A 21509-nucleotide genomic window follows, 5' to 3' on the forward strand; every position below is an offset into this window, starting at 1 on the left:
GTCTTTTGTAATGCTCAGAGTTCCTTGCTGATGAAACCTGCCCATAATACCTTGAAGTCTGCCTTGTTTGAAGCATTCGGCGAGCCATATTCCGATGAAAATATTCGTTCTTTTCCTTGGGTATATCTAACCTTTGAAAGCACAACAATAGGTAGCGGTACAGAGCTCCAGCAGTCCAAACAAAGCCTTCTTATCAGACAGACTTGACTCCCAGGCCTGCTCACTTTTGGCCTTTTGTCGTTGTTATCCTCAATAACCTTTGGAGTGAAAAGTGACAGTTTTGAAAGGTTGAAATCTTATATTTAACCAAAAAACGTATGTATGGCTTTGAACCTTCATGGAGATCAAACCGGGACAAGTTACAGGTAAAATCTGTGTAAAAGCAACTCCCTGAACGCCTGGTATTTTTGAGCTTTAAAAGCACATGTTTAATGTCACACTGTGGAATATTCCAGGCAGTGACATATCCAAGGAAACAAGCAGATGTCAGACCCCCAATCAAAAAGTAACATAACGTGCACTTTTTTTTTAACATATAAATTAAATTATTGAGTAAAAAGTGTATTAAAAGTATCACAATCTCAGTATTTAAGAGTCATTTTGCAATATTTTCCACTATTGTGAAGCCCTAAGAATAATAACAATTATTCAAGTTGCCCACAGCTGCCCTGGGGTAGTTGAAAGAGAGATCTGCCAATCTGCGCCATCAGCCCCTTCATCACAATTGACTTGTCTGGTAAAACATTGAACAAATTAAATAAATAAATAAATCACCATCACTAGGGCTGAACAATTTATCGTTTTGGACCGAAAATTGCGATCTCAGACACCATGATTTTAGAAGCGTCTAAGGCCCTGTCCAGACTAGTACGTATTTGGGTCGTTTTTGTTGCGGATACAGTGTCCAGCACCGTGTGGACGCCTGAAAACGCTGATAAGCTGATACAATGATGTAGGTGAATGCGCCGCAACATAATTCACTGCCAAAAAGGCTAAGAGGCTAGAATATATGTCCATTCATATATTCAGTCTATGTGTACGACCTGCAGACGTATAATCTCTGAAAAGTTTAACATGAACCATCTCCAACTCGATAGAAGCACAGAACAAACTCACCATCATCAGCACATCCTCTATCACAGAAAGAACACATATAATCCACTGAGTCATGTCCTTTAGTCCGACAGAAGCTGAACCGCATCAGCGCACAAGGAGTGAGTTGTTTTTTGAGCGCTTATTTTATGCAAATTAGGTATGCAGTCTTTTTGTTTCTGTAAAATATAAACAAATGTGCGCAATGCTGGATTAAACACATTATTACTCAGTGTATATTGAAAGAAAGGAAAGCGTAGTACAGGAAATGTATGTAGAGCGGTGGTAGAGAGGACCAATCACAGCCCTTATTGTTGGGCTTTACGGTCCAGCGTCAAATCATCGGTGCAGGACTCTGGTATGATGTAAGTTTCTGTGATGTTTGCACTGAAACTTAATTTCACAAAAATCACGGATGAAATCGAAATCGCAATATCTTATCTTAAAATCGTTCAGCTCAAACCATCACCCATGTGTCTTTGGACTGTATGTGGCCAGAAACAGCAAGTAGAGATAGAAATGCAAGCAACGGGTTAAATAATATAGAGAGGAGGAGGAGTTCTAACTTTTACTTTTCACAAAAATAACATGAAAACTTTTCCATCTTCACTTTCTTTTCACTGATCAACAATGGCCCGAAAGATGTTCCACAGGTAAGTGCCCACAAAGACCTGTTACCATGGAAGCCGCCATTGTCCACGTCTGCCATATGCACGGAGCAAAAAAGTAGGAATTCAGTGAGATTAATGTTCAAGTAGCACTCAGAATTCAGAGGAATAAATTTGACTATTTTTTGTGTTAAATGAGCTGTGACACAAATTGTTGTTTATGTTCAAGAAAAATAATATTGAAAGACTTATTCTTTTTTTTTTGCCTGGGATCCAGAATACACACTTCAAAGAGAGTGAGTCTCAAGATGTGAGTCTCAAGTTCAAATGGGCGTGAATGACAGATTGACATCTGTATCAACACAAATATGTCCGTTTACGAGGAAAAAAGAAAGGACAAAAAAATATCGTTGGGGACTGAACAACACTGCAGAATCAATGAGCAAAGTCTAAAGTCTAAACTCTGTTAATCTGAGGTGAGAGAAATGTGATTTTATTCAAAACGATAGATGACCAATGAGCTCCTTTGGTTTGATTGTGGTTTGATAAGAAATACAGAGATATCCTTCTGAATTTGCCATACAATTACGGTAATTTTCGGACTATAAATTGCACTTTTTTCATGGTTTCAGTGGTCCTGCAATTTATACTCCAGTGCGACTTACATATTAAAATTTTCACACTGACATCCTTGAGAGGGCGCTCAAGGCTTGTGTACTCCTCTACCACTGTCACTGTGATCTACTGCGCATGCCGACTGCAGAAGAAAGAGCAAGAGCCACTGTCCTGTCTGTATCATGTCAGTCGATCGCACCATTACTTCTGTAATACTGACAATTTAAAATTTAAGCAAACATAAAGACAACTGAAAACATCCTGTCGGGATTTAGAAAGGCCAGAATAATTTGAAATTCTAACAGATGCAGAGTCTGACGACAGCTACTCGGAAGAGGAAGCAGCGCTCTGTTTACCTCCGGAGGTCACGGAGTTGCCGAGAAGTGACACCTTATACCCCCATGCGCGCTCTGAGGTCCGAGGGCCAGCTCCAGCTTGTGGTGCCTAAGATGGGACTTAAAACCAGGGGGGACAGGGTCTTCTCTGTGGTCGGCCCTAAGCTCTGGAACACTCTGTCCCTCCACGTTCGAACAGCACACACTGTGGAGAGTTTTAAGTCTCGTCTTCAGACCCACTTTAATTCTCTGGCTTTAAACACCGTGTGAGTTGTGTGGTCCTCTGTGTCTTTTATTTATTTTTATGTGTTTTTATTGGTTTTATTTATTTAATTTATTTATTGGTTTATTTATTTCTATTCTATGATTTTGTTTTTATTTTATTGTACAGGTTTTATTATTTTAAGACTAGCATTATTTAATTATTTATTTTATTATCTTATTGTTGTTGTTACTTTAGAAACTGTTTGTGAAATGTGCTATAGAAATAAAGTGGACTGGATTTGAGGATGAAGATTTCAATGGATTTAGTGATTTGGAGTGAGATGGCGAGTTTGGTAAATCTGTTCTGTTGTTTATGCTATATTTATCAGAAGTTCAGTTATCAACAGTTATCAACTGTTCATATGTGACGTTAACAGTCTGTTGTTCTCTGTTCTATTGCTACTACAACTTGCCTTTCATGATGAAATGTCGGTTCCTGGTCTCTGATTTTATATAATAAATTTCCCCCCAAAAGTGTGACTTATATATGTTTTTTTCTTCTTCATTATGCATTTTTTGACTGGTGTGACTCTGGAGCAACTTATGCAAGGTCTAAACCAGGTCTAAAGCAGATCTAAACCAGGACTAAAGCAGGTCTAAAGCAGGTCTAAAGCAGGACTAAACCAGGTCTTAACCAAGTCTAAACCAGGACTTAACCAGGTCTAAACCAGGTCTAAACCAGAACTAAACCAGTAGTCTAAACCAGGACTAAACCAGGACTAAAGCAGGTCTGAAGCAGGTCTAAACCAGGACTAAACCAGGACTAAACCAGGACTAAACCAGGAATAAACCAGGACTAATCCATCACTTACAGTCTGAAAAATATGATAGTTTTTACACATAAAACTGTATTGTTTTGAATCTACCTGTGTAACTCAAAACTATATTTACTTCTAAAAACTATTAGAAATTATTGTCACATATGTATAAACTGTCTGGCTACAAAAGAATAATGCAAAAAAAACGTGTGATGCCAGAATCCTAAAATCACTGCTGTAGTCAATAAGACCATAAAAATTTAATTGTAATCTATTTTTAATCCACCTCTAACATTCAAATCTATATTTTTTTTATCAGAAACCATCGTCACATATTTAAAAAGGAGAAAAACTTGCGTAACCAGAATCCTTAAATCGCTGCTGTAATTAATTCCCAGGAGCTCGTCGTCTAACATCTCTAATCGTAATCTATTTTTAATCCACTTGCATAATTCTTAACTATATTTGATTCTAAAAACTATCAAAAACCATTGTCACAAACCCAAAAACTGTCTAGCTACAAAACGATAAGAAGAAAAACTTGTAATACCAGAATCCTAAAATCACTGCTGTGGTTAATTCCCAGGAGCGAGTCGTCTAACATCTCTATAAAACACAGTCTATCTCTTCTAGTGACATTATAGAACTGTTGGTGTCAGTCCATCCTCGCCAACTCCACGGGGGATCAGGTTCACAGCACTGGCCCTGTGAGATTGGACGCGTGTCATCCTCCTTTCTCATCCGTCTTTCTGTTAGTTCTGCTCGTATGTGTAAAGAGAACTGCCGAGCGCTACTCCAAAACGCGCCGGATTGATCTGTGTTCTGACTTTCCTCCTCGCTCCCCGCTGAGTCCGAGATGTGCCGACTCCTCTCCGAAATGGACCTTTTAACAGATGTCAGAGTGAATTTTCCACGGAGGAAAACAAAATAAATAAAAAAAATGCACTTGTGTTTGCATTATCCCTCCTGCGATTGAGGCAGAGCTGGCCCGATGTAGCTCCAGGTTTTATTTCAATTTGTAGAATCAGAAGCAAATCTTATAAGAGCTCTCAGTATATCGCACAATGAGTCTAGTGAAGGTTTATGGAGTTTAAAAACACAGTGGAGCACTTCTCGTATCCTACCACGTGACATCACAAGGTGGAAGCCTAAATATGCAGGATTTGTGTGTTAACCAGGTCTAAACCAGGTCTAAACCAGAACTAAACCAGGTCTAAACCAGGTCTAAACCAGAACTAAACCAGGTCTAAACCAGGTCTAAACCAGGAACTAAACCAGGTCTAACCAGGTCTAAACCAGGTCTAAACCAGGTCTAAACCAGGTCTAAACCAGGTCTAAACTAAACCAGGTCTAAACTAAACCAGGTCTAACCAGGTCTAAACCAGGTCTAAACCAGGTCTAAACCAGGAAACTCTAAACCAGGTCTAAACCCTAAAATCTAAACCAGGTCTAAACCAGGTCTAAACCAGGTCTAAACCAGGTCTAAACCAGGTCTAAACCAGGTCTAAACCAGGTCTAAACCAGGTCTAAACCAGGTCTAAACCAGGAGTCTAAACTAGGTCTAAACCAGGTCTAAACCAGGACTTAACCAGATCTAACCAGAACTAAACCCGGATTCTAAAGCAGGTCTAAACCAGGACTTAACCAGGTCTAAGCCAGGACTACACCAGGTCTAAACGAGGTCTAAAGCAGGTCTAAACCAGGTCTAAACCAGAACTAAACCAGGTCTAAACCAGGTCTAAATCAGAACTAAACCAGGTCTAAACCAGGTCTTAACCAGGAGTCTAAACCAGGTCTAAAAACAGGTCTAAAAACAGGACTGAAACAGGATTTAGACCAGGACTTAAGCACCACGCACCGCGCCTCCTCCCATACGCTGGTCCACGAAATCTTGTTGGATATAAAACCGGCCCGTGGCGCAAAAAAGGTTGGGGACCACTGTGTTACGCTACATTGTGATTTATGTTATAATGTTTCCTCATAACAAACAGACTTGGAGTTGTGTTTTGTTTCATTCACACATGTTTAACACACAAACACACAAACAGAAGACACTCTGTTCCACCTTGTGATGTCATGTGATAATAAACCTACACCTTGACTAGAATCGCTGGGATAATTTTTCAGTTTTTTGGGGGGGTTTTTTGTAGTGTTTGATCTAAACTGAAAATGTTGATAAATAAAGTTGTAAAAAAAAAAATAATAAAAAAGAAAAAAGAAGAAATTGCCAATGTCTACTAAACAAAAGGTAAAAAGTAAATGCCAACTTGAAAACTACCATTTTATGACATCACAAGTTGGAACAGTGCATTTTGAGTTTTGGAAATATAGAGAGACTAGTAATAAAGGATTACTCAAACATGAATGAATGAAACAAAACACAATTCCAGGTATGTTTTTAGTACCGTTAAATATGAATAAACTATGATATTGTTACTATTATATCATCATTTGTATCCCAGACCGTATAAGAATGTCAATATCGAAGTTTTAATTCACAGTCTGTGATAGCTGCTCTTTGTGTTGCTCCCAGTTAACCGGTTTCATGGTGATTTGGCAGGTTTAGACACCAGATGCCATTCCAGTTACAAGCGGCTATCTACTGTGACTGAGGTCGGCATGGTAACGCAAGCCTTCAATTTAATATCCAATGTTTATCTTTGTGCTGAGAAAACATTTCCATTGTATTACAATTTTAGAAGCGCCAGAGCTACGAGAACTATTGCTGTCACTACTACTAGTACTATCACTACTACTAAAACAATAACTATTACATCTACAATCGTGACTACTATTACTACTATGAATATAACTATAACTACTAATATTACTACTATAAATATTAGAACAACTGTTACTACTACAAATATAACTATTACTACTACTATTGCTACTACAACTATTACAACTACTAGGACTATAACTATTACTACTAAGACTATACTACTGCTACTATTACTACTATAACTAGTAGTACTAATACAATTATAACTATTACAACCACTATTACTACTATAACTATTATAACCACTATTACTACTATGACTATAACTATTACTACTACTATCACTACTACTATTACTACTATAACTATTACAACCACTATCACTACTACTATTACTACTATGACTATAACTATTACTACTACTATCACTACTACTATTACTACTATAACTATTACAACCACTTTTACTACTATGAATATAACTATTACTGTATTACTACTAAAAAAATAAGAATTACTACTACTATCACTACTACTATTACTACAATAACTATTACTAATAAGACTCTACTATTGCTACTACTATTACAACTGCAACTATTACTATTACTTCTACTATTAGTACTAATACTACAACTATTACAACTACTACTACCACTATGATTATAACTACTACTACAACTATTACTACTACTATTACTACTACTACTAGGCATATTACTATTAGCCTACTACTATTACTACTATAACTAATACAACTACTATTACTACTACAAATATAACTATTACTACTACTATTATTACTATAACTATTATGACCACTTTTGCTACAACAAATATAACTAATACTATTAATACTATTACTACAATTATTGCTACTATAACTATTACTACTAAGACTAGTGTTACTACTACGACTATTACAACCACTATTACTACTAAAAACACAGCTATTACTACTACTATTGCTACTATAACTATTCCACACACTATTATTACTACAAATATAACTATTACTACTACTATTGCTACTATAACTATTACTACTAAGACTATACTACTGCTACTACTATGACTATTACAACCACTATTACTACTACAAATACAACTATTACTACTACTACTTTAACTATTACAACCACTATTACTACTACAAATACAACTATTACTACTACTACTTTAACTATTACAACCACTATTACTACTACTATGACTGTAACTATTACTACTACTGTTAATACACGGACTATAACTATCGCTACTACAATTACTACTACAGCTATTGCTACTACAATTGCTATTACTACCAATATTAATACTACTATTACTTCGTAAATCTAAAAGCATTGGCGTTTGCGTGATTCCCCTCCCCTTGTGATCGAGGTAGACTTGGTCCGATTGGGTGTGAAAACAAGTCGATGAAGTTTAAAGCCTAATTGGTTCAAACAGAATTATCAGCGACCGGCAGCGAAAGAAAGTGTACTGGGGGATTTGCTTTGATGCCCCCGGAGAGACTTCATTACAACATCCTTTCTAAAAAGCGCACAAGTTTAATTGGATGGATACAACTTTTTACAGGCAGAAAATTTTAAACCGGCAAAGCTATTTTCAATTCCTATATGTTGGATTTCCCACTCGGTTCAAGATTGATTACAAAAGGGGGTACAACAAATAGAAACTGCATTTGGAAAGAACGCAATGTGCAGAACAAGCAAATAACGTACAAGTGAATAAAAAGGAAAACATTTTGTTATATAGAACTGAAACGGCCTCATATTATACTATTTTCTCACATGTTTAACGCCCAGATCCTGCATATTTAAGCTGTGCACTTCCCTCAAACAGAAAACACTCTATAGACCTTTTTCACAACGACCGGATGTATGTAGGGTAAATGTCACTAACGTTAATGGTTTTCTGTGGCAAAATATCTGTGGAAATGTCTTGCGTATTTTCCACCAGTTTCATAAATCTTCATCCAGCAAGGTCGACATAGAACATATTCTGTCCATGAAGAATTTATCCACAACTATCAATGTAAGAAAGACGAAAGCTTAAAGGTAAAGATGTTCACAGATTACATTACAAATCTCTCTGTCTATGCCAATATCGACATCATGAAAACTATTTTTTATTTTAATTGTAGAATCAATCTGAGTTCACAAGTTACTTATGTTTTATTCATGATCATAATGTTAGTTTTGCTCAGGAGTAGTTCACTAATGCTCGTCGTTGTTCGCCTTTAAGTTTTCATCTTTCTTACCTTGATAGTTGTGGATAAATTCTTCAAGGACAGTTCTTTGTCGATCTTGTTGGATGAAGATTTGGTGATGGGGCAGATTTATGAAGCTGGTGGAAAATAGACGAGACATTTCCACAGACATTTTATCATAGAAAAGCATTAACGCAAGTGATGTTTACCTACATCATGGCACTTAGGACCGTTGTGAAAAAGGTTTATTGAACCTTGTGATGTGGTAGTAACAGGAAGTGCTTTTCTGTTTTGTTTTGTTTTTAACTCCATCCACCTTCACTAGAAACACTTGGATGATTTCAGCCCTGGAATCTCTATTCTCTACTGTACTAAAGATAAAATGTAGCTGTTAACTTTAAAACTACATTACATGACATCACAAAGTGGAACAGAGCATTTTGAGCTTTGGAGATTTGGCAGAGGAGGCAATAACGTTCTAACATGGTTTAAAGCTCAAAAGAATTTTAATAGGAATACTGTATACGTAAGATGTACATAGTGTACAGACTACAAATCATTGCATCTGTAAAAACAACATGACTAAAGTGGAAAAAATTGTTGACAATTTAAAAATTCTAAACTCAGTGTGCGTTTCAGTGGAGTGAGTTGGAGGTTAGAGGACTGCATTGCAGTGGCACAGTTCAGTCCTCAGGTTTCTAACAGGAGTTTTTGTGCTGCTCAGTGTACAGTACAGAGAGTTCAGAGTCTGTAGAGGAGTCCTGTGCACAGAGGACAGGGCAAGGCCGCATATTATTATCATGGATCTATAATCTGCCCCGGATAAGGCACGCCCCCCTCTGTCCGAGCTCGATTACCTTGGCCACTACAAACCAACTACAGCTCCGTTCCACAAAGAATTCTCCCATAGATCACAATGTATTTTTTATGAAATCAAACTCCCCGTGCTCGGCTGACAGGGACCTACAGCATTCACGTAGGTCACATGAGAAAGGACTCTTCTCTGTTTTCACTAGTCTGATTCATTAGGAGGTTTCATTTCATTGAAACCGTCTGACCTCGCAGCATTAGAATTTGTTGGCTCCACAGTGGGCGGGTATTTTTTATTTAGCCAATCGCTGCTATTTGGTAGTGACGTATGTAAAGCTTTAAAGGTGTTTGCCTGACGAAGGCCTAGTGCCGAAACGTTGCACGGTTTGCCCTAATAAATCTCACAATTTGCAAGTAAGACGGTGTGCGGGATTTTTCTCTATGTTCTTGGGCTGCTCCCTCTTCTCCGACACACCTATCTCTAGTAATTGATGTGCGAAGTTCTCATTCTTTTGTATGTAAAGCTTTTCCCAAATCCCATAGGAAGAAGGGCAATGACCTCTTTCCCCTTGATAAAATTAAATTCTCTTTGTTTCAGCTTTAAATCCTCGATCTCGGGAATAGTTGCCAACACAGAATTTATGGCTCTTTACTGATTGGCTGGTGCCCGGACTCGCACTTCCGGGATTCTTGCAAATGGTCTAGTGTATTCCGATTCCTGACCTGGTTGCTGGAAAGAAATCAAATCAGCAGATGCACTATGTAAATCCTCAATGTACCTAAAGGTTTTGTAAGATTTAGCCTCGCTCCGCTCTACCTGCTACAGCACTGATTAGTCAGAACTGCCGTCATCCAGCAGGAGGCGCTAGTCCATACTGAAGAATTAAAAGCAGAAAAATGCTCCAGTGAGCTTGAGCCATTAACCCCAGCTCTCTTTCTACTTTCACGATTATTATTATACAGTCTAACATATCATGGAAAGTAACAACGACTGCTTCTCTACAATCACCACCACAAACCACAGTGTCTTGGAAGTGTCCAGTGTCTTGCCTGAGGACACAACAACAGTTTTCAGTGCTCAGAGCTGCCAACCTTACACATACCAGAGCCACTGCCAAATAACAGAACAATTCAAGGGCTCTTATGTAAAACACTTCTTATGTAGTAGATGTACTTATGTAAATCTTATGTATACACAATTTGCTACAACTTAAATAATTTATATTGTGAGACTTAAAGGATTAGGTAGTCCATTTCTCTTAACACATAAAACACACCTTCCTTATTGAAACCCACAGTGTATCCGTAAGTCTCACAGCCCTATAGCCCGTTGTGTAGATGTTTGTCCACACTCACAGCTGTACTCCTCACATGTGTGTAACATAACATGCTCTGACACATGCCCCGCTTCAAAGCTCCATGACGGGGGTCCCACAGCGCCTGCCGGTCCCCAGGAGAGAGCGTGTTTACCAGGCCGGCGCAAATGACACTTCAGGGCTGGACATTCCTCCTACACACATAACTGGCATTCTAGGGGCCCAGCGACGCACCTGTTGATTGGGTTTAAGCGGTGAAGACAGAAAACAGAAAACCAGTGCTTTGTGAGACCACTTCAGCTGTCAGGTGGAGTTACAACGTACTGTGCGATGATAGTGGGGGGAATCTGGAGTGGCGTATGGCGAGCGCTACAGCTGGGAAACGCATATCCATCACAATTTCAACAAGTCTTATCTGAGCGTGACATGCTCGGGTTTAGTTCCAGGGAAGAATTAAGCTACATTTCAGTATGGAAGTTTGAATATTTTGACAATGGGACAGTAGCGCTTTCTGTAGCTCGCAGTCAAACCAGTTGCATAGAGATTTGTCAGGGTTTTTTTTAATGTTAGATGGCATTTCAGTCTCAATTGGCTATGTACAGTGACTGGGGTTAGTATTGTAGTGCAATTCAATATCAAATTACTACTACTAATACTACAACTATTACAACTATTACTACAACTACTGTATTTTTCGGACTATAAGGCACACTTAAAATCCTTTAATTTTCTCAAAATTCGACAGTGTGCTTTATAATCCGGTGCACCTTATGTATTAATTCTGGTTGTGTTTACTGACCTCGAACTGATTTAATGTGGTACACGGTGCTCAAAAATCTGTCAAAATGTTTTAGTATGACTTTGGTAAGCTATGAAGCCACCACTTGATGGACTGTCGGAGCATTACGGCTATCATAGTCAGGAGCCTCACAGAGTAAGTCCAACAGAAGCAGACCGCATCAGCCACAAGGAGTGAGCTGTTTTTTTCAGCGCTTATAGTTCATGCAAATTAGCCATGTGATTTTAAGTTTCATTTTTATAAAACATAAACAAATGTGCGCAAAGCTGCATTAAACACATTATTATTCAATGTATATTTGAGTCCTCCTTGTAGGATATTAAAAGAAAGACAAAGTTAAATGATCCATCCACATTCACCAAGACAGGGAGGCAACGTGGGGCAAATCACACCATGATCTGTGATCTGGATCGTGGATGCCTGGGCTAAGGGATCAGTCTCAAGTGTCGTCCGTTTGCATCTTATAATCCAGTGCACTTTATGTATGAAAATAGACGAGAGAATTCAACATTACTGATATTGCGCCTTATAATCCACCTTATAGTCTGTAAAATACAGTACTAAACCTACAACTACTACAACACGGCAAGTTTATTTTTATAGCACAATCCGTACACAAAGTAATTCAAAGTGCTTTACAGAATAAGAAATACATTAAAATCACAATACAAACAAATCAAAACATAAATACTCATCATAAAATTTTAAAAAACTACTCCAGCTACTACCATCACAACAGCTACTACTACTTCTATTGCTATTACTAATAGTACTGCTACTACTAATTCAGTGTATTTTTGTATATATCCCAATATAGCAACAGTCATCTTGCACACTTCACAATTTAATCGATTTAACACAAAGTTGAAAATTAAACAAGCAACGCAAATGGATAATTAGAGCATCCCCTGCGTGTCATCCTACTACTACTATTACTACTACTACTACAACTACTACATTGTCTTTAAGCACGTTTTTGTTGCTGAAAAGATGCTGCAGCAGACCATACACAAAAACATCACCAAATGACATCAATTTGAGCAAAAAATTATAAATCATGTCCATTACATTGTACGAGGCACCAGGTATTTTGCAGTATTGGTCAATTTTGTCTTTTATGGTTGAGACGTCTACTCAGACATCTCCAAAATAGCCAAACATTATATGAATTAACTTTATGAAATACTAGTACTCCTGACAATCCCTCAAGGAACACTATATGAAACTCAGTGTTCTATCTATCATGCTCCTATTCTGACAGTTTCTACACAACCATAAATCCTCTCTGGACAACAAACAAAAAGCCTGTACACACAATAAAAAGAACAGTATTTCCTTCTCTTCACATGTGTACTGCTGTGCGCTGTGGAGCGTGGCCTGAATGAAGTCATGTGACCCTGGCCCTGATGTCGCGCCCCGGGCTCAGTACGGCGAGGTGTGAATTCTGCAGGTCCCCCCAGGGCAGCGCCGCATATCTATGACATCAGCTCACCGCGGCACCCACACGCACACCACAGTCTATAGGGTTTCAATGTGAATGTGCGTATGGATGGTTATAGTTTTAAAGGTCATGTACTAGATTCTTTTCCCATGAGTTTGACCAAAATGAGTCTCTCCCCAGTGCAGATGCATTGTGTAAGAATTAGAGATGGAACAAGATCTTCCAAGATAAAATTACTAAGATTAATCACACTTGAGGAAAATTATCTTGTGATTGTGAGACAAAAAAGTTGTAATTCCAATGGCAAATGGCAAAAACATGAAATAAAATCCAGATTTAATCAAAATTTTGACATGGATTGCACAATGAATGTATGTAAAAATGTGAAATGCGTTATAAGCGGTGTCAAAATCTTTTCTTGGTTCATTCTTAAGAATTCAGTTTCGTGTTTTGTCTGGTGGAAATTGTGTCTCATTTCATCCCTAATAAGCAGCTGTTGAGGTCAGAATACATCTGTTGTGTACTGTCCTCATCTAATTATCAAGTATTTTACTGTCCAATAATCAGGAGGTGCATTGTTGGTCTTAGGATTGCAGTGAAACGAAAAAAACGACAATTTTCTTCATTATTTGTCTCCAAAACCAAAATGAAAAAATGGATAATTGCCGTTTCCAGTTCAGTGACTTAAAATGTGCCGAATACAGGACTTTAACGGGACTAAACCAGGTCTAAACCAGGTCTAAGCCAGGACTGAACCAGGACTGAACCAGGACTGGGTGTCGGGACTGGCCTGGAGGTGCACCCGCGTAGACTGTCAGGTGATCAGGAGTGAGACTAGGATCAGACTAGTCCGGTTTCAGTCCTGGTCTTAGACTGGGACCAAGACCGGGACCGAGACCGAGACCGGGTCCGAGACCAGGACTGAGACAGGGACTGAGACTGTTTTAGACCTGTTTTAGACCTGGTTTAGACCTGGTTTAGACCTGGTTTAAACCTGGTTTAGTCCTGGTTTAGTCCTGGTTCAGTCCTGGTTCAGTCCTGTTTTAGTCCTGTATGCGGCGCAAAAGTCCGGCATCACATTTCAGAAAACAGCTGCTATCCTTTTTTTCCATTATTCATTTAAACACAAAATCGAAAACTGAAAAACTTAATCATTATCCGTTTTTTAATTTTGGTTTTGGAGACAAATAATGAAGAAAATTGTTGGTTTTTCTTTCTCTTATTTTTGGTTTTATTTTGAAAAAGGAGTGAACGAATGACACATTGATTCTGAAAGTTGCGAAAAGCATTTACAAACTCATCGCTGTGAATAATTAAGATGCTCCGAATGCATAAGATGAGTGAGGAATAACTTTGGACCACTGCGAACTGCTTAAAATAAACTAGCTCTGTTTAGTGTAAATATTAGTATCTATTATTAGTAACATGTTATTTCAGCACGGATGTTTTTGCAATCCAAAGATAGATGACATTTGGTTGCTTCCCTCAAGACTTGATAGTGTATTAAGTGAGAAATATTTTAGGAATTTGTGTAACTCATCATAGTCATGCGAACAAACTCCTGACCTTGTTTCCGCTCCTATTAAAGAAAGTTTCAAATTACAGTGCTTTTTCATTATGTAATTTAAATAGATAATGATCATTAGCTATAGAAATTTTAATTCAATTTGAACTATTGTCCAAATGCGATCGTGTTATGTTAAAGAAATGTTTGTACAACCGTTTTCCTGAAGATGTGAGACAGGCCTCTGCTCTGACAGTGTTTAAATCCAGACTCAGAATCTTTTTGTTTATCTTTGCAAATGAAGTTCTGAATAACATTACTATAATCACAAATGAAATGGGTTGCCAGTACCTTAACCTGCATATCGGACGCTTACAAGTATTTTCTCATTCTCAGTATCGAGGGATTATCAGACTATGTCACTTCACGCTGTAGTGCGCATGTCTCCTACAGAAAGAGCCGCTGTCCTGTCTGGTATCATGTCAGCGTCTTGTAGGATTTCAGCAGATTTCTTTAGGACCAAAACACCAAATTAACACATAAACAACTTGACCATCATGTCCAATCTTTTAGTAATAAGGCCCCATCCACACTAGTACGTATTTGAGTCGCTTTCGTTGCAGATGCAGTGTTCATCCACACTAATGCGATGGAAAAGGGCTCCAGAGACGGAACGATCTGGTGCCGCCAGCTCCCACGAATGCGGCACTGTGTGGACGCCTGAAAACGTTGATACACTGACGCAGGAGCTCTAGTTGCGTCCTTATTGGACCACGGCACTGTGACTTGTGCCTTCCTGATTCGCTGGGTTCACGACATCGGTCATGTGACGCTATAGAGGGAAACAATCCAAACCAATCGTAAAATCCAGTGTCGTTGGTTTCACTCTTACCATTCTCCTTGGCTCGAAATCAGCTGCTGCATCTTCAGACACGGAGCTCCATTTCCTTGTTTTTACCAACCACGTGACGTCGTAAGTCATGTGACTAGCGTTTCCGCGGTTTCACGTTACTGTGTGAATTGGGAAGGCTTTGATTGCAGACACAGAAACGACGTGTCTGGATGCAAATTGTTTCCGATACGGTGATACGATGATTCGTTTCAGCGTAAACATCGCCTAAGAATAAATCAGTTTTACAATTGTTATCATTAAGAGCTATATTTGAACATGTTTACCTTGTGCTGAGGAATACAGTCAGTCCACATTTATGGAATTTAAAATCTAAATCTTACATACAGTTCCTTTAAGACTAAAACTGTCCAATTTCTCCAGTGCTAATCCATGTCTAATACCACATTATGTATCAGTCGTTAACATAATAGTTTTGTATCAGAAAGTGGCTTTTAACAAAGATCTTAAAATTGGAAGAAAATTGACAAAGTGTGATGACCGAGATGTGAGTATTTTTTTCTGGTTTTATAATGTGATATTTTGTGATTTATCAGTTTTGTATTTGTTGCGTTGGCTGCTACCTTGGAACCTTTTATGAGTTAAGACCCACTGTTGTAAGACCGTGTTTTGTGTAAAGTTCCAATCCAATTTGCAGAACATAATAAAAAGTCTTTCTCTATATTTGCTTCTTTAGAGAACGGAAGGTCAACAGTAAAGGAAATTAAATAATGTCTGAACCCATGGCGCCGATATAACTGAATAGAAATTAAACCAAGGCTATAGAAATACAATAACAGAATCTTTACACTGTATTATGAAGTGTAACTCAATCGATATTCTTTTCAACACTCACAAAACCTCCTTTCATCTTTGCACGACACGTCTTTTACAGGCAGATCTGGTGGTGAGTTACAACAACAAGGGCCCGGGGTCAATGGGAAAAACAGAGGGGCGGTAAGTGCAAGGGCCCCAGACGACAGAATCAAAACTGGTTGAAAGAAAGTGGGCTAAAGGGGCGGGGCCATCCACAAGTGTGACAGCTGTGTGGAGGAGCGGAGCAGCCAGGAATGCAGAACGGATCAGGCAGACAGTGGCTCCAACATAGAAGCACAATGTACAACAGCTGCTTAATCCGACCGTTCTCAAACTGAGGTGCTAGGACTAGTGGGACATTCAGAAGTACTATGATTAGTTATGTCTAGTGGTTTAGTCTTGGTTTAGTCCTGGGAAAGATCTGGCGTGTCCATGGATTTCAGAATGATGCAAAGTTTGGATCGTTGCCGTAGCGATTAACAATTAAAAGGGAAGTTCAAGTCCCAGTTTGGACAAGTAAAAGCTGCACTATGTAACTTCTTTGTGGAGGGTGTAGTATCTGCTTGGAATAGTTTGCAGTATGGCATTAAACTTATGAATTTATTTAATTACAGGGTTTTGTTTATTGTATAAATACATTGAAAAACATGCATTTTTGAGTGAGTGCGGGCTCGCCTGTCCACAGATCTGACCTGTAACTTGGCCTTGTCACCTGCTTGTCAACGTAGATATACGGAGACACATTTAATGCCGTACTGTGGAACATTACTACTACTTGGTCTTGTGCATTTTGAGGAAGGTTTCTGGCTACTACTACTGCTACGACTACTACTACCACTACTACTACTACTTCTACTACTACTACAACTGCAACTACACCTACTAATACTACTACTACTACAAATACAACAACAACTACTACTACAACAGCTACTACAACTATTACTACTGAAATTACAAATACAACCACTACAACCACAACCACAACAACCACAACAACTACTACTACAACTACTACTACTATTCCTACAATTACAAATATAACCACCACTAATACTACTACTACCACCACCACTGCCACCACTACCACTACCACTACTACCACTACCACTACCACTACCACTACTACTACTACTACTACTACTACTACTACTACTACTACTACAGCTACTACAACAACAACTACTACAACAACAACTACTACAACAACAACTACTACTACTACTACAACTACCACTACAAGTACAACTTACTACTACAAAAACAACAACTACTACTACTACAAATACAAATACTACTACTACAAATACAACCACTACTACTACGACAAATACAACCACTACTACTACTTCTTCTTTTGCAGTCCCCTAACTATAAAATGTCCACTCTGCTCTTGTGTCTGTGCTTTGGCTCCACACTGGGGTGTCATTTGCTCAGACAGCGGATGACAGTTTAGTTGGCCGCCTGAGGCGTAAGTCATGTCACACAATCTCACAGTGGCAGGTAGTGCCACTCACCCACATGAAGGAGCCCCAAGTCACACGCAGTAATTGGCATGACACGGACAGATTCAAAGAAATTCTTGAGTAGAATGAACGTAAAAAAGTAAAGTTTACCCAATATATGAAATAAGTTATACAGGTGTCTATAGGAAGTGTGAGGAAGAAATTGAATTAGCATGTGGGTGTTTTCTCATTTACAAAAGTGAAGTAGGAATGTGTGTAAAATGGTGCCACGCTGGAGGTTTAATGATGCAATGAACTCGAGCGGAAGAAGACAATTTTGCTCATATTCTGAACTCAAAAAATACGGCGAATGCAATAGCTATTATTTTAGATGTGTAAGCTACAGTTTGTGATAATGCAACAACAAAAACAGTGACCTATTTCTTCTACTTTTAATTAACATGTTTACATCAAGTTTTAGAAATTCAAGTGTATCAAAAATCTCTGCAATCTACAAAAAACTTACTTTACGATAGCAATCAAAATGTTTCAATGTTTCAATGGACGCAATTAGCAAATCACAAAGGCTGGATTTATTGAAGTATCAGTAGCAGTAACAAAAAAGGTTTACATTAAAAAAAAATGCTAATCTAAGATCTGTTCTGAAATGTTCTGAGATGTGATTCTTGTATTACTTTCTCAGGTCATATTTAATAATTTTCATCACTTTTTCTGAACGTTTTTAAAATGACAACTTTGTATAGAATCATTATTAAAACATAAATTACACTGCATGCATTTTTTCCTTTTTATTACTGATTTGTAATTGATTTGCTCTGAAGATTCCATATTGTGGCATTAAAGCTTTTCCACATACTGTATCTCTATATCAGCAGACAGGTGGAGAGGTGACCCACAGACTCACAGTAAAAATCCTGTTTTTCATTTTATTATTGAGCAATAAAAACACTTGCAATAAAAATAAATTCTGGATAGATCGAGACACATAAAAGCAATGTATGCAATTTACATAGTGTCCCTTTAAAGGTGCATTGTGTAACTTTTCTGGAGGGTCCGTCACCTGCTTGTTTTTATAAATATGTCATTGCTCTGCTTGGAATGCTCCACAGTATGACATTAAATAGTTCTACTTTACATTTATTCAATTACAGGTGGTTTTATAGCTCAAAAACACTTAGAAAAACAGACATTCTGACTGAGGATGTGTACAAATATTGATATATCGATATATCGTATCGTTTAATGTGAAGATACAGTATCGATATTGTGGGCTGCTGTATCGATATATCGCCAAGATTATTTTTTGGTGTATTTTATTAAATATTTTTTGTCATTTTGTTGTTGTTTTTGTTACAGAGCTACAGTTTTGTTGCTTGTTTGGAGGAAGGAAACTTGTTTATGCGACACATTTGACATTTTTGATGATTAAAATGTTTGTGTTTCATATGAACTTTGCACAAGAAGTGGCTTAACAAAGACTTTTAGAATCAAAGCCATTTAGCCTTTTACTGAATCATATCGAATTGATTTGAAATATATCATATTGAATCGTATCAAATTAAAAGCTCCTTGTATCAAGGTATCGTATTGTGGCCCATGTATCGTATCGGCAACTTCTTAATGATACCCAGCCTTAATTCAGACTGTGGGCGTGGTTGCCTCTCCATAGATCTGACCTCTAACTTGGTTGGTTTGGTCATCATGAAGATAAAAAATGTTAATACCATACTATGAAACACTATAAACAAATTAATACCATTTCCACAGAGAAAATCATCTGACAAGCCCTCCACCAGAAAAGTTACACAATGCATCTTTAAGCACCACACTGTTCCAGCAAAAACATCTCAAAATCCTGCTGCATCTCCTTACCTGCAACTGAGTTTGGCCTGGGCATCATGAGAGACGAAGTGTGGGCAGGGTAAGTGACAGGTCCCTCTGGCGTGTGATTGGTGGGCGGGTGCGATGGTCCCGCCCCTCCCGTAGTCGTGCTTGGGTCTGTTCTGGAGGGCGTGTCATGGGGCGTGCTGCTGTTGGAGTCCTCTTCGGCCACGGGGGAGCAGGTCTCTCCCCGTACGCTCTGTCCAAGCCCATTTCGCACGCTCCCCCTCAGGCTGCCGTCTTTACTCCACTCCAGACTCGACCCGCTGCGGTCATCGTTCTCCGAGGAGCTGGTGATGGTGGCTGCAAGGAGATATCAGGATTAGTAGGAACATTTGGCCAGTGGTGGAGTTAACAATTTGAGGGCCCGAGGCGAAATTGAGTTTGGGTCCCTCACTATAATGCACTGTTTTGTTGTTTTTTGTTTTGTTTTGTTTTTTTCATATTTATTGCCTGTTTCTCCCCATTTTTCTTAAGACACGCACATCTTTATTTGAATTAGGGTGGATTGGAAACTTGTCTTATTAGTTCGATCGCCTACTAGATAACTAGAGCTGAAAGTCGTTTTTTTTTTTTTTCTAGTACAATTCCATTTTTGTTTACATCCATTATATACGATTATGATTATGCTATGATTATGTTCAGATTAGGGTCAAGCTGACTCGTCATTCTAACGTGAAAGGGGGAGATGCTTTGACACTTAAAATAGATTTGACAATCAGATACTATTTTAATGGTGTTTTCTTGTTTAAATTAAACTACCCTCATTTAATGTCATATTGAGAGAAAATCAAATTGCTCTGAGGCCTCGGCTATTAGTGGAACTGAGGGCAATTGGTTAGGGGCCCCTCCAGGTTTGGGGGCCTTAAGTAGCCACCTACTTTTGCTTAATGGTAGCGCTGCCTCTGCGTTTGCTTGTCACGATAACAAATTTTGAAGTGCTGCGGAAAATATAGACAATAAACGAAAAGACTGAAACTAATTTATGCCACTGACACAATTATGCAAGAGCAGATTTAGGGTCAGTCAAGTGCTTTTCTCCACAAAGATGTTATTGCTTTGTCTGGAATGTTCCACAGTATGGTATTAAACCTTTCTATCTTCATGGAGACCAAACTGACAGGTCAGATCTGTGGAGAGGTGACCCCACTCACAGTTAGATTGCCTGTTTTCTAGGGATTTTTGAGCTATAAAACCATCTGTAATTGAATAAATGTAAAGTAGAGCTGTTTAATGTCACACTGTGGAATATTCCAGGCAGAACAATGACAAATCCGTAGAAGCAAGCAGGTGATGGACCCCAACCAAAAAGTGACACAATGCACCTTTAAACCACAAAACAATTCTAAATGGAATATTGTTAAAACATCATGAGCATCAATAAATAAATAAATAGCAGAATGAAACACTAGGAGTTAGTTTGCATCTGTAATGAGTCATAGTCTTGTCATATCGCCAAAAAATAACCACAAATTTACCAGTAGTACAAAGAAAAATTATACACGATAAATACTGACCCTCAAAAAATATTGTTCCAGCTTTCATATACTGAACGGTAAGTCGATACAGTAATTATCATGAAACATTTGAAGATATTTGGATCACTCGTTTCTTAATTTAATGAAACTTTGAGGCCTTATACCAAAGCTTGTGTTTGTGCTAGAGAGCTGTAGGCTCCAAATTTTTGGGTTCTTCTTAAAGACAATACAGTAAGAGATGTATTTACTTTGTTGACATGTTTCGACTGCAAGCTGCACGCCATCCTCAGAACTGGACAGTCAACAACGTAAATACATCAACAACTGTATTGTCTTTAAAAAGAACCTAAGAAGTTAATGTACAAAAGAAGGCAAGAAAATTTATGTTTTGGATGAGTTGTGGGCTTGTCAGAAAGCTTAAAGTCTCTAGTTCTCACTCAGTAAAAACAACAACACCTGACTGTTGTGGATCAAAAGATATGCGCAGTTTAAGTGTGCAA

At 38.3% G+C, this 21509-nt stretch overlaps 1 protein-coding gene across 1 annotated transcript in view; it reads right to left on the reverse strand.

Annotated features, from left to right (window-relative positions):
* The window catches only part of tanc1b (tetratricopeptide repeat, ankyrin repeat and coiled-coil containing 1b), a 289556-nt gene that overhangs the window by 78580 nt on the left and 189467 nt on the right, over positions 1-21509 (reverse strand). Inside the window, exon 7 of the mRNA XM_055151328.1 lies at positions 19523-19834. Within this exon, the coding sequence (XP_055007303.1) occupies positions 19523-19834 (312 nt within the window). The remainder of the gene's footprint in view (positions 1-19522; positions 19835-21509) is intronic.

The sequence above is a fragment of the Boleophthalmus pectinirostris genome, unplaced genomic scaffold (assembly GCF_026225935.1).
Source record: "Boleophthalmus pectinirostris isolate CB_2022bp ecotype Guang Dong unplaced genomic scaffold, ASM2622593v1 HiC_scaffold_1, whole genome shotgun sequence".
Lineage (NCBI taxonomy): Eukaryota > Metazoa > Chordata > Actinopteri > Gobiiformes > Gobiidae > Boleophthalmus > Boleophthalmus pectinirostris.